The sequence below is a fragment of the Dermacentor variabilis genome, chromosome 1 (genome assembly GCF_050947875.1).
Source record: "Dermacentor variabilis isolate Ectoservices chromosome 1, ASM5094787v1, whole genome shotgun sequence".
Taxonomy (NCBI): Eukaryota; Metazoa; Arthropoda; class Arachnida; order Ixodida; family Ixodidae; genus Dermacentor; species Dermacentor variabilis.
The window spans coordinates 257,245,607-257,258,566 of record NC_134568.1 but is presented as its reverse complement, the minus strand read 5'-3'; the positions used below and the strand labels follow the sequence as shown (position 1 = coordinate 257,258,566).

Sequence of the window (12,960 nt, the reverse complement as noted above, 5' to 3'; positions counted from 1 at the left end):
TCCGTAGCACCGGTCGGCAGACCGCTGGACTTGAAATTTACAGCGAATTCCTGTAGCTCTGCCACCAGTGCGCGCAACTGGAATTCTCTTCGCTTTGCTCGGTTATAAGACTATCGCGGCCCTTGGGTTATAAAACCGGGCAACGTTTATTTAGCTTTTGTACGACTTGCTTGAATGTTGCGTGCAATGCCAGAATAATGTCATATATCGCGCACGCGTTTTAGCAACGCAATTCTTTTGCGTACATTTCCAGCGATAACTTATTTTGACCCTATAATACGCCCCCCCCCCCCCCCCACATAGTGCAATAAAAAACTGATCATTCGTCAATGAAAAGTTCAAGTTAAAAAATGATCTAGTGTTCAACGCTTTTAGAATATCACTCTGATGGAAATCCATCTTACTTGAAAGAACAAATTTGATAGTACATAGAAAACACGAACAAGTAGTTGCACTCTGTGCACTGTCAAGGGCACAGGTAACAAGGTAAACACTCTCGTTATCATGTCACAATGTTAAATGAGCAAAATGTTGGGTAAAAAGAAGAAGAAAGAAAGGAAAGGGGTCGGCGGGAGCAAGAAAAAAAAGAAAAGCAGTTAGCTTGCACAACGAGAAGAAAGCACGCGGATACAGGCGAAACAGACGTCACGACAAAAAACGTGCGCCTTGTTGCCGTGTTGTTCTGCAATACGAATTGATGACCGCAGGTTACAACAACAAACGCGTTTGTTCATTTTTTTGCCCATTAAACTGCACCTTCAGCCGCCACGTCAACAAGGCAGCACTCAAGCGCGATTAAATACGGTCGTGTTTCTAGATTAACTGCATGCATGCACCTATAAGTAATAGACACGCCGTCCCCCGCCTTGTAGCCGAAATATCACCCTTATTTGCTTATTTAGCAAGTAAAGGTAAAGTTGCCGAACCTAAGTTTTCAAGAAAAAGACAAAAGAAAGGCTATTTAGAACATTTCACATCTCCCTTAAGTAAACGACATGCTGTAACATGCCGTACACTGGATCAGAGAGACAGAGAGCGAAGAAAGGTTGAAATGGATGAAATGATAACGCAACGAACAGCTCCGGTTAAATTCGTCTATACGTTGCGGTGAAGCCAGGATTAACGATAACCGGTCGAATACCCGCAGATGACACTCGAACCGGAGGGAGGCAGTGGCATGCGAGCGCATAGAAATAATAAACCTCAGCAGTGTGTTCAAAGGGGCTGGTGGGTGAACAGCGCTCTGTCCGCTGTGCTCTTAATTTACTCGCTCGTCCTGTGTCGCGCTGTTTCTGCTTTTTATTCTGAGGAAACGTTACGTGGCAAGACGGATTTCACTGACGGATGGGGTTGAATGTCTGCTTGGACACGCGGTGTAATGAAGAACTGTGGATTGCTTCTGGCCACCTGGAGTTTTTTGTAACGTGCTCCTGAATCTGAGTACCACGACTGTTTCACGTTCTGTACCCATGGAAAGGCGGCCGTCGCGACAGGCAGTCGGACCTGCAGCGCGCTCGTGTCCAGCACGCAGCACAAGGAGGCACGAGGTGGCGCAGAGGTCGGCCGGAGAGAGAGACTCTGGCCGCTCACACGTCCACAACGCTCCGAAAGGGGAACGATAGCGACAGAATGCAGTCGCGTGCAGAGAGCTCACGGTGCAAAGTCAAGGGCGCGCGCGTCAAGTGCACAGCTGTCCGTTTGCATCTGTTTTCGCTATCCCCTACATTTGTTTTAACACAAGTACCTGGGTGCAGCGGTACGTGCATTAACTTGTGCAAAAAGTACTCCATTTGTAATCGCCTTTCTCTTCGGAAACAAAGTGGAGCGAACACAAAGGTGAGGATATTGGGCCATATATGGTCGACCAGGAAGAAGCATGGCCCTCTGTGGGCAGCATACCTACACTGCGCGCCGACTGCGGTAGCACGCGAAAGAACACTGCATATAGACACGAACGGCTGCAGCACTGCCAGGCGGCTTCGTCGCAGGGCACACGATACCCGAGAGAGTCTGCCCACTTTTTAGCCAGCACTTAACTCGGCGATCTCGTAGCGCACGCACGCTTACCTGCACCATGCAGTCACACCGAGGTCCCGTTCCGCGAGAAACAAATGGCGTCTACTGAATGCACAATAAATTGACCAATGTCGGCATTAAAAAGAGAGGGAAAAAAAAACGAAAGAAACCCGTGTCGCATGGCTAAACGTGAGGTAGCCTGCAGATGTGCAGTGGCAAGGAGGACGAAAGCTCGGCTGGCAACTCTTGGCGAGTTGCTCGGCGTCGTCCTCCTCTGCACGCGGCGCGGAAGACGCCGTCGGCGCGCACGGGCGTCCGTCGCACGGGACGCACGCGCGCTCGCAAACGCCTTCCCCGGCGTCTGCGCCGCAGCAGGCGAGCACTTCCCCCCCTCCCAGCTCGGCGGCCACGGCGGGGGGCGCAGGAAGGCCAGCCGCGACAAGGCCGCCGGGGCCCCGCCGCTGGCCCGGCTCCAGCGGCCGGGGACACCGCCGCCGCTGCTCTCAAATATGGAGCCCCGGCGCGGAACCACCTTGGCCTCGGCGCTGTCGAGATCCGACCGGTCGTCTCGCGTATTTCGGGAGGCGGCCCGCGGTTCCCGACCCGGAGTTCGCTCACTACCGCGACAGGTGCACGCGGGGGAGGGGCCGACGCCGGCGGCTCCGAACCACCCGCTTTCGTGGTCACCCGCCGCATATGGGCCCTGCCGCAGAGTCGGTCGTTAGCCCACGTCCTACGCAAAGCGGCGCGGTGCCTTCTGCAGCTTCCTACAGCGCCTCCCGCAGCGCTGTTTGCAGGGTGCAGGCTTTACTTTCGCTCCGCCTTCAATGAAACTCCAGCCCCAAGCAGCGCCAGAATGGGCGCCACAAGTTGCAGAAAGTGAACGTGTTTGAGCGGAGTACTTTGGCGACCGCCAACACGTTAGTAAATGGACTCAGTGAGGCAAAACAAATAAGTGAATACTGAAAGGCACGGAGGAAATGCATTGTCAATATCTACAGCGATATTCATCCGGGAAATGTAAAGCCACGGAGCCCGTGCAATATGTAGAAACCAGATAAGCTGTGTCAGTGATGTCATATGACCAGCGAGACAGGACGGTATGGGCCCACCCAGCCTAATGATGTTCGCCTGTTATCTTCCCCTGTCTCCCAACAAACCAGACCATGTTGATTACACGGGCTCCTCTCAACAGGCCTTTGTGCATTTGTGCAGCCAACCTCTTCTCTGGTAGAAAACACCTCGTAGAGTAGCAGATGCGATAAGCAACCCGCCAACGACGTCGCCCGCGATCCAAAAGCACAAACACATCGTTATATGGCGCTCCTAGAAATCATATCATTTGTAATTAAGCGTGCAATCGCCGCGGCAAGTTCACGTCAACAAGCAAGTTTGTCTCGCAATTTCATGGCCTCAGACACTAAGCACAAATGTTGGGCCATTTTCTGAGCCTCATACTCCTCACTGCACGCCTAGTGAAGCCATGACAGTGTCGTAAGCAAATGTACCGTGACGGTACTTGGCGCGCAGAGCGCGAAGGTATTTCCGAGGCAACTCGGACCGCCGTGACGGAACGTTAGCTGTCAACTCGAATCGACTGCAGCACAATGAAATGACGTTCGACAACTGCGAATGGCGGAGGCGGCCACGTCACACAGTGACAAGCAGCGGATGCTGTCGCATTGGACCGCTGCAGAGGACATTATTTATTCGCTGCTCGAGTCGGAAAAACGCGAAGCCAAGTAGCAAGCACCGACTCAGCGCCGGCACGTCAGCGTGGCGTTACAAGATTTCAAAGTAATTCTCGTGTTGGTCAGCTCCGGCGCAGGAATAGTTGTAGACACTTCGCTACGTTGATTTTTCGCTTCTGCTAGAGCGCATGTAGTATCACCTTAACGACAGACAATTGACTAGAAAAAGAAGAAATTACATTCTGGGGTTTTACACGCGCCACAACCACGATCCGATTATGAGGCACGCCATAGTGGACGACACTGGATTAATTTTGTTCACCTGGATATTTTTAACGTGCACCTAAGTCGAACAAGCAAGCTCGAAAACCCAGCAGCTTAGGCTACCGCCGCGGGTGGTTAACTGCGACAGAGTACAGACAATGTCGAAATTAATGACGTCACCGGGAGCTGGTGGGAGAGCATTAGGACGGCGTCGCCAGCCGTGTTCCGTTTTCCCGCCTTTCCTGGCATTATTATACCGAGCCTCGTACCACAGTTTTCCTCTTGCACCAAGCAGTAAAAGGTAATTTACCGATACAACTTCATTGAATATTCCTCTTCAGTGTCACGTTAAGACGCCCGTAGTGCATTTCGTAACTTTTTTTTTTCTACTATGCTTCAAAGCAGCTCTCCCGCGCCAACAACAACAGCGGCGATAAAATTTCTATGCGTATACACTCGTCAACCAGCCTATATATACATGCGTTGCCACAGCCGCTACCAGACATGAAAAAACGGCGGTCTCACCCCTGGAAACACCGCCGAACCAGTCCGCCAACCGACCAGAGGCAGTGCCACATATCTTCGCGATCTTCACGGTATTAAGCTTGCCGGTGCCTTGCGTATACAACAGGGTTCTAACATGAAGAGCCCACTTACCGAATAGTTGTATCGGTTGGCGGCCACATACTTCTTTTTCGAAAGCGCCTTGCGTCAACCGAGCTGCTAGACGTTCGGCCGGGTCTGTGGTAGAGCAGCAGGCACATTTGATGGATGAATGCTTTTACATGCCACCGCGAGTGCCTCGATGACGCACCGGCACCTAGGCACACCATGACCGCGACGGTCCCGCGCAAGAATTAAAGCATCGACGGGGCGCCAAAAAATAGATAACGGCTACACACGCAGTCTTTCCTCAGACAGACAGGACCGGCGGTTATATCCAATTTTCTGGAATTTGCCGGTACCAGCCCATAACGACCCCAAAACCTCGAGCCAGCCCAATCGACCCGTACGCATTTTCCACAAACCCCATATCCAATAATCCCATATAGAAACCCGCACGTGTCCATATATGTCGCAGGGGATCATTGGATGTGGGAGTTACATGGGACATATGAGTAATTTCAGATAGGGAGAACTGAGGTAGCGGCCGTGAGACGCACGAAAAGCACTGGGGTCTCCAGAACAACATCGGCTTTTGCTTCTTCCGCTAAGTCAAACGCCACGTAATTCGATTAGTGAAACTGTCTGCACAACTAGCCTCTCCGCTAGTGGTCAGACGGTTCGTGTGCAGTCAGTTTGCCCGCTAAGAACGTCGAGTCTCTGTGCCCAGGCCTTGTAATCTAAGCCCATCCTTGAGGTCGAGCTCCGGAAAAGCGCTGGTATACTTTTTCTCGCGGTCAATGATGTGACGTACGACGACAAGATCGTGCAAGGCCGCCGGAACGGGCCTGCGGCTGTCGTCGCGCGCGCCCGCGGCGTGGATCGGATGACAGCCGAGTCGGACGGGGTCGCCACGAGGGTAGGCCAACTATGCGGCCGCCTCTCACCCCGCCACGCGACTGGGATCCCTTCTTGGGGCGCCACGGGCGATCTTGGCACCCCGCATTAATACGCGCGCGCCTGGTGGACGCCATTACATTCCGGGCAGATGAGACGACGCTGCACCGATGCAAATTCGCAAACAAATGGCGCAGCTGTTCGTTGCGGCGGCAGCGCTGGTCAGAAGGGCGATCTGCGCAAGCTGTTTTCTGGTCGTATACAACGAGGTGTAAAAGAAAAGCAGAAAAAAAAAATCGAAAACAAGTATAGGACCACCTGCCGCGACACAGAGGATAAACTCTCCATGGGAAACATTCATGAAGGGAAAGGAAGGCGTAAGTTCCACCTGTCAACTGCAACTCCGACAATCTTTTCGATGAAGGTAAAGTTTGCCATCACGTGCGAGCAAAACAGACGTGACTTTGAGAAAGGCGAATGTAGCTCAACGTGTGTCGAGAACAAGAGGCAGACAGACTCTGCTCGGGCTTCAGTTGCTCAGCGGCCGCCGAGGGCCGGAAATGCCTCGTTTCGTGCGAAGCGACGAGCTGAGTCGAGCGACGAGCAAGAGGATTGCGCGGCCTCAATTCGAAGCCGTGGTTCCTCATTCGAGGCGCTCAAAAGCGCCACGGTTCGCTCGCAACCGCGCCATTCGCAGCTTTACGCCGCAAACAATGGGTTGTTGGCAGTGCAGTACAACTGACGTAGTACGTTTGGACAGAGGAACATATTTTAAAATATGTGACGGCCAGTGTGACGGAAAGGGTCGTTAACACCAGAACAGGTAATAGCCTCCTACCGACGGCTGTACATTGTACTTAGATTTCAATTAACAATCTACAACCGGCATGATACACCTTGCACAAAAAAAAAAAGATGTCAAAGATGTCATTCCACTGGCAGTGACCTTTGGAAGAAATTACTGCCGTCCGTGACGTCACTCCAACATAATATCGTGTTATTCACACCGAATACCAAACCGAGTAAATGTGCTTTACTTATTTTGTTTTCTCGCTTCATCAGTAACGATCAGCGCGCGAGGGAAGTACTGAGCACGGCAGGCGACTCGAATACACAGTCGGAAATCACGCTCGGATTTTATAACCAGTGGCGACAGGGATTGAAGGGCCTACGCAATCTTTATGGCCCCTCGACTGTGCATTCGTCTCCCGCTCCACGTTTTACGGTCTTCTTCTCGCATAAGAAATTCGTCTCTCGAAGTGACTCAAGCATGTTGGTTAGCGTAATCTCTTTAGCAAAAACAATAAAAATTACTGGGCAAAACGTTGATCTCTCCAGAACCTCTGTGATGGCCACTGGTGCTTCGGCATTGCAGTCTATGCAGTCAATCCTCTCCCATCTAAAAGTCGACCTAAAGTTTCGAAGCAATGGTTTGAAGCGAGCTAAAATGTAAATAGATGTAATGCAAAACGAGCTTTCATGAAGAAAAGAAATTGAAGAATTGAGCAACGCGCCTCGGCTTCAGTTGAAAAAACAAAACCAACAAACAAAGTCACTTGGCTCGTGATCGTTCTGACATTAAGGACATGCTCAAAAGCGGCCCTTGAGTATGCAAACGTCACCACATGCGCACTATTTCCCGCCTGACACTCATTGAACAGTAGGCGGCCACATCACTTTTTAACACGGACTTCACTCGCAGAAGAAACTTGCACAAATTCGCAATATGTCTGCATGGTAATTACTACTAACACGGCATGGCACCGTTGTTCACGAGTGGCTGAAAACCGCGTGAAAAACGTTGCCACCACAAATGACACTCGCTAGGATGAGCTGGCGGTACGAATAACACGGAGGATCAAGCGACGGTGGTCGATAATACGTTGGTGTACTAAATACTAAGGAGAACACGTAACATTAAAATGTGGACCGTGGGCAAGCCATGCAAATCGGACATGTCCGGGCATACACGCCGTAACACCGCGGCTTTACCACACGAGCATCGATCGCTTGGGTGGCGAGGGGAAAACAAGCAGTCCACTGGCTTCACTTTTCGCTTGCTCACACTTCAGGCATGCGAGTCGCAGCGTAACACGAGATTTGACACAATTCGTCGTAACAAGTGATATACATACGTAGGCAGCATTACACTCGCTTACTGAATCATTCTGTCACGCTAAACACTGATGAAGCACAGAAACAAAAGCGTCGTCCGGCTGCAAATAAACTTGTTACACGAAAATTTAGAACCCTTTCATGTTTGCCATATAATCCCAAACAACGAACCCCTATTGCGTTGTGGTAACTATGTGAAGGCATACACAACGCATTCAAAGAGAACGGTCAGGGCTGTAGCTTTCAAGCGTTTTCTTTCTTTTTCTTTTTTTCGTGTTTCTCAATAGATCTCTGCACATCCACGGCACACTTATGCATGTCGGAGCGAAACAATACACTGAACACATATATTCTCACCTTGCGCATTTTTCCAGCCTCGAGCCACCACGTATACGATGAAACGCGTTGAAGTCCACGATAGTCACTGAGGGGCAACGGAAGGTCTGACGACGTCCTCGCGCATCGTTAGCTACTGCTGATTTTCCCGGAAAAGTAACTCCACGCCAGCGACGACTAGTTCCGACAGGGTTTGTGGTTAGTTTAGAATCTCGTGGTGCAATGTACGCGTGTCAGGCAGAGAAGCGGACTGTGGTGGAAATAGCTCCAAGCTCGAGCAACAGACGGTCAGACGGCTCCATGTTTGCATCCGTGGCGGCCTGTACCCAAGCAGTCCGAGCGGAGAACGACGGACGGAGCCCCAGGTGGATGCGTTCTCATGAGGAGGATGCAGACGGCAAGCTTCGAGACGACACAAACACCAGAGTCGAAAAAGGGACCTCGGCCGAAAGGGAAATCGCCCGGTGTGTGTGACGCCTCAGAGCTCGCGAGGGGCTGCACCGACCACACACGACACAACCCACACAGCTGCCGGGGCCTGCCGCGCTCAACGCCCGCCGACCGCTCGACGACTCCGGAGCAGGGAAAGCCGGCGGGAAAAGCCGCGCGGGCGCGCTGGCGACCGACCTGCAAGTGTCACGTGGTTTATGACGTTGCCAGAAACCGGGGACCGTCTCCTCATCTGCTATCGGGTGTGTGATGGTGTGCTTGCGAGGGGCCGTTCACTCTCTCGCACTGCTTGTAATTTACGAGCGCGTGCGTGTATGGGGCGGCTAGAAAGAGCGGTTCGAAGGCCGTGGCTACTTTAGGGCGTATCTCAACAAATGCCTACAGCGAAGATGGCATACTGTTTGAATATATTACAAAATTAGCAATGCCCGCGTCGTGGCATCGACAACTTTCATGCGGCGAAATAATAAGAATAATAATAAGAAGCCGAAATAATAAGAAGCCGCGCCCCGCGTCCAGTACAACGCTTTCGCGGACAGTACACACATGCGCCATGTGGACGACGCTTTGTCGGAGCAGCGCATTTCTCAATGCTCGGGTTACTCGATCCGGGCCGCTCGGATCGGAAGTTGTCCGTCGCAGGCATGTCACATCCAGTCAGCAGGAAATGGGATCTCAGCCTTTCTGAACATCACCCCACATGCCAAACGAGGCGGCGGGAGATGGTCTGCAGGCACAATGCAGCTGCGCATACTACAAGGATCTCATTACATTTTTGCTGTCTTTACAACCTACTACGGCTTATCCACCGAGGAAATACAATCACTATAACAGGAATTTCCCTGTGCTGTTTCGGCAACGGGATTGTTAGCATTCAAATGAACAATTATTTGCCATGGTCGCTGTTCATTGCATAACCTCTCACGATGTAGAAGAAAAAAAAAATTAACCAATTTCACTTTCTCCCTTTCCTGCAGATTTGACTCTGTGACACACTCGAGCACCGAATTTAGAAGCCAATACTGTAAAACAGTTAAACAATTTTCGTTCATTTTTATTAGCTGATTAAATAGTTCGTGCCTGTCTAACACTGAACACCAAGGCAGTGTATTACGGTATATGTAGAAAAAAAAAGTACAGGCAAACGATATTATTTACTTAAAAAAGGCTTACTTAGTAGTAGGAAATAAGCAAAAAAAAAATAACTCGCGAAAGCAGCTACATAATCAGGAAATGAGAAAAGGCAGAAGTAAAGAGAGAGAAAGAAAATAGCAGAATTCTCAAAGGAGCAATTAAGTGGCAGTAAAATACTGCAAACGCAGAATGCACATACCGTTGTCGTATGTATTCTCGTGCATACAAGTGAAACCAGAACTGGTAACTTTCGGCACTATAATTCGACCGCTGCAGCTGTAGGGACCGAACCCACTACCTCGTACTCGGCTGCAGGACGCCTTATAGGGAACGAGCCAGAACGGCACGGGTGGACGAACAACGGAATCGTTCGTCGTAGGCCGTTATTACCACGGCTGCTCTTCGGCGCAAAGAAAAAGATTGGCGCCGCGCGGCGTGTGACGTTCACTGGCCTAATGTCGCTGGAGATTTTCTCGACGTCCAGCCAATAATTTATGCTTCTGACGTTCACGCCCGCCCTTTCGCGACGACATTCATCCTTGAAAAATAAAAAAAAGAAAGAAAGAGAGAGAGAGAAAAGAAAAACTGAAAAGAGGCCAAGAATCCTTCCAGAACGTTTTCAAATTTCTCTTTACGCCACTTTCCTCCAGCAAAGCCTTGACGCGGTGCTCGGACCTACATCTAACGGCGGCTAGTTCGCCTTTCATTGTTAACAGGCAGCGTCATATTGCACCACTGCATATGGAATATTTGAAGAGGCGGACATCACTTGACCAGACAAATATACATGCGGCTGGGAATTAGCTGTAGTTGGCAAAGTTGTGCGAATTTAAAAGGGCCCGACAACCAGACAAAAAGAGAACGTGCCACGAGATTATGGTGTATACGAAAATAATGCGATTTAGTACCGACAGAATCGCGAACGAGATGTTAGCGATTTAAAGTACAATGATAATTTTAAATCGGCACAGAAAGTCCCGTAATACTGCATGCCGTATACACACGCCAAACGCTGGTACTAACGTTCTCCCATGACGATCACAAATGCCTGAAGTTGTTAGCTGTATTTCAGTGCACCGTGTTTTCTTTTTTTGTTTTTGTTTTTTTGACGTAACATTTCTAAAAATTTTTTTATTTGCAAATTACTAAGAAATTTTACGGTTACAAGCGGCATCGCTCACTACGTACGCGGCAGCACTTCGTCATGGCGATTTCTGTATTTATTTCATTTTAATGCCGCTATAGTGTCTTTGTGAAGATCATGGCAAGTGGGCATGGTATACTTCGTGAATATACAGCTTTGAAACAACGCAATGGGAAATACTAGGTTTCACATACACGAAAATACGTGCTAATACACGCACCTATATTTGACACTCATGAAACCGGCGGTAGCCCTGCATTTTTCTTGAATGCAAGTACATTAACGCGTCCTTATATACTCTATCGCTTTTTCCTGTTTCTTTCGTTACGTCAAACACAGCGATACACGAGTGAGCGCGAACGTGCCTCTCGTTTTGTCTCCATCTTATTTTCTCCGACGCAAGGTCACCCAAACTAGAGCCAACATCTCAAGACTGTTTTGCGCGTTGGTTGTTGTTCTTTTTAGCGGCTTCAAAGTGACCCCGGGCAGGGTAGAAAATGTGAGCCTACGTGCCTTTTTCGTTGGTTGCGTTTTGTTTTCTTAAGTGCAGAGTCACTCCAACTGTATACAGCGGAGGTCTCGAGATTGTTTTGTCTATTCGTTATTTTTCTTTTTCTCTCTGCTTCAACATGGCTGCGACGCAGAACTTAAGCAGTAGCATATCGTTGTTTTTGTTGTGCACTTGTGTGTGTGTGTGTGTGTGTGTGTGTGTGTGTGCGCGCGCGGCTAGGACCCCCACTCTGCCCCTGAGGCCGCCAGAGTCTCCGTGGGCCCTCCGAAGCCGTTACCCTGTCGGCACACAATAAACCTTAAAAAAAATGAGGACAGGAGCCGCCGACCTCCTCGGTCTGCTCTTTGGGGGAAAGCACCGCTGAGCAAATCTCGGGAACCCCAGCCACTGACGAGCCCGGCCCCGGAAGAACCGCCGTGTTCGAGGGCCGCTCTGCGTGCGACCTCATGGTTAATGTCACTGCGCCCCTGGTCACCGTATCCCTGTTTCGTGCTGAACTCTCTTTCGCTAATGGTAACCCGCAGACGCGCTGTAAACCTCCTTATCAATCCGAATTGCCCAACTGTATATAATACGTTCATTCATGTGTACCATTTCTAATGTTGTATCATCTGCCCGTGCCTATATGTATCTTCTACACTGCTCGTTGAGTTGGCAAAGCATCTATGTTTAACCCTCAACTAACTGCTAAACCCACTTTATGTCTCTTGAAGTGACTCCGACCCATTCACTGCGTTTGCTATCGTGACTGCTCCGAGAGTCCGACTCCAACGTCGTTTGTACTATTATCCTATCTGGGAGCCAACCTTGTGCCCACACCCAGTTCATCAATGCATGGGCGTTAAAAAAAAAAGATAATAAACCTTAATTATACTAGTTCGGTTTCCTTCCGTGCAAACATTTGCGCACTCGTTATATAAGTATGCTCAAACTCTCTTCTGTTCTGCTCTTCAGAATTTGGGCGGCAAAATATATAGATATATAAAAAAGCACACACAAACACACACACCTTCGGTTTGCTGAAATCTCACCCCGTTCACTTTCAGGCATCGGTAATCTGTTTTCTGCAAAAAATATCTTGCACGATTTGGCGTCGAGTAGAAAATAACAGCAATGAAGGGTGAAATATGCTCGGCACCTCTGCAGCCTCTCTATTAGCGCGTCGTGCCACGCAAGCGTAAGATGTCACTATGGATGCCGTTTGTTGCATTACTTAAGAAGCATCCTGAAGCGCTATGTATACGTAAGGAATTAAATGTTTTTGTTTTCTTTTTTTTAATACAGGGGCGCTATACCGTAAAACTATTACAAACTTTTCTATTCCAATTCTGCAATCAACCCTCCGCAATTGGTGAAAAACATTTTTAGACCACCCCTACTTCACCTGTCTGTCACGCGACGTCACGAAAACCGCGATAGCGCCCCATCTGATATGACGTGTACACACTGATTATGCTTGATTTGACCAAACAAAAGAAAAATTGTTATTTTTTTTATTCCACGCCTTTTCGCCATTAGCCCTGGGCTATTGGTCAAAAGTTTTCGGGCTGCAGCCACTACACCTGCCTGTCACGCGACGTCACAAAACCGCAAGAACTCACCGCGTCGAAGTGACGCGTACGCATTAAAGATGCGTTAATATGCCGAACAAAACTGAATTTTCTTCTGAATAGCCCGTAGGCTGCCCCGTTCTGAAAGAAATAAAAGATGGCTGCCGCCGATTGCTCAGGCGCTGGGTACTCGAACCTGCCGGATAGCATGGGTTTAGTTGCGTATAATAAAACTTCTTGCGTGGCCGT

At 49.7% G+C, this 12,960-nt stretch overlaps 1 protein-coding gene across 4 annotated transcripts in view; it reads right to left on the bottom strand.

The window, feature by feature from the left end:
* The window catches only part of p130CAS (Serine_rich_CAS and FAT-like_CAS_C domain-containing protein p130CAS), a 105,893-nt gene that overhangs the window by 54,523 nt on the left and 38,410 nt on the right, over positions 1-12,960 (bottom strand). Inside the window, exon 1 of one of the 4 annotated variants that reach the window (XM_075673527.1) lies at positions 7,944-8,510. The exons of the other annotated variants lie outside the window; for them this stretch is intronic. Within the exon in view, the coding sequence (XP_075529642.1) occupies positions 7,944-7,952 (9 nt within the window). The 5' untranslated portion in view covers positions 7,953-8,510. Of the gene's footprint in view, positions 1-7,943; positions 8,511-12,960 lie in introns of those variants that run through there. 4 annotated transcript variants of the gene reach the window in all.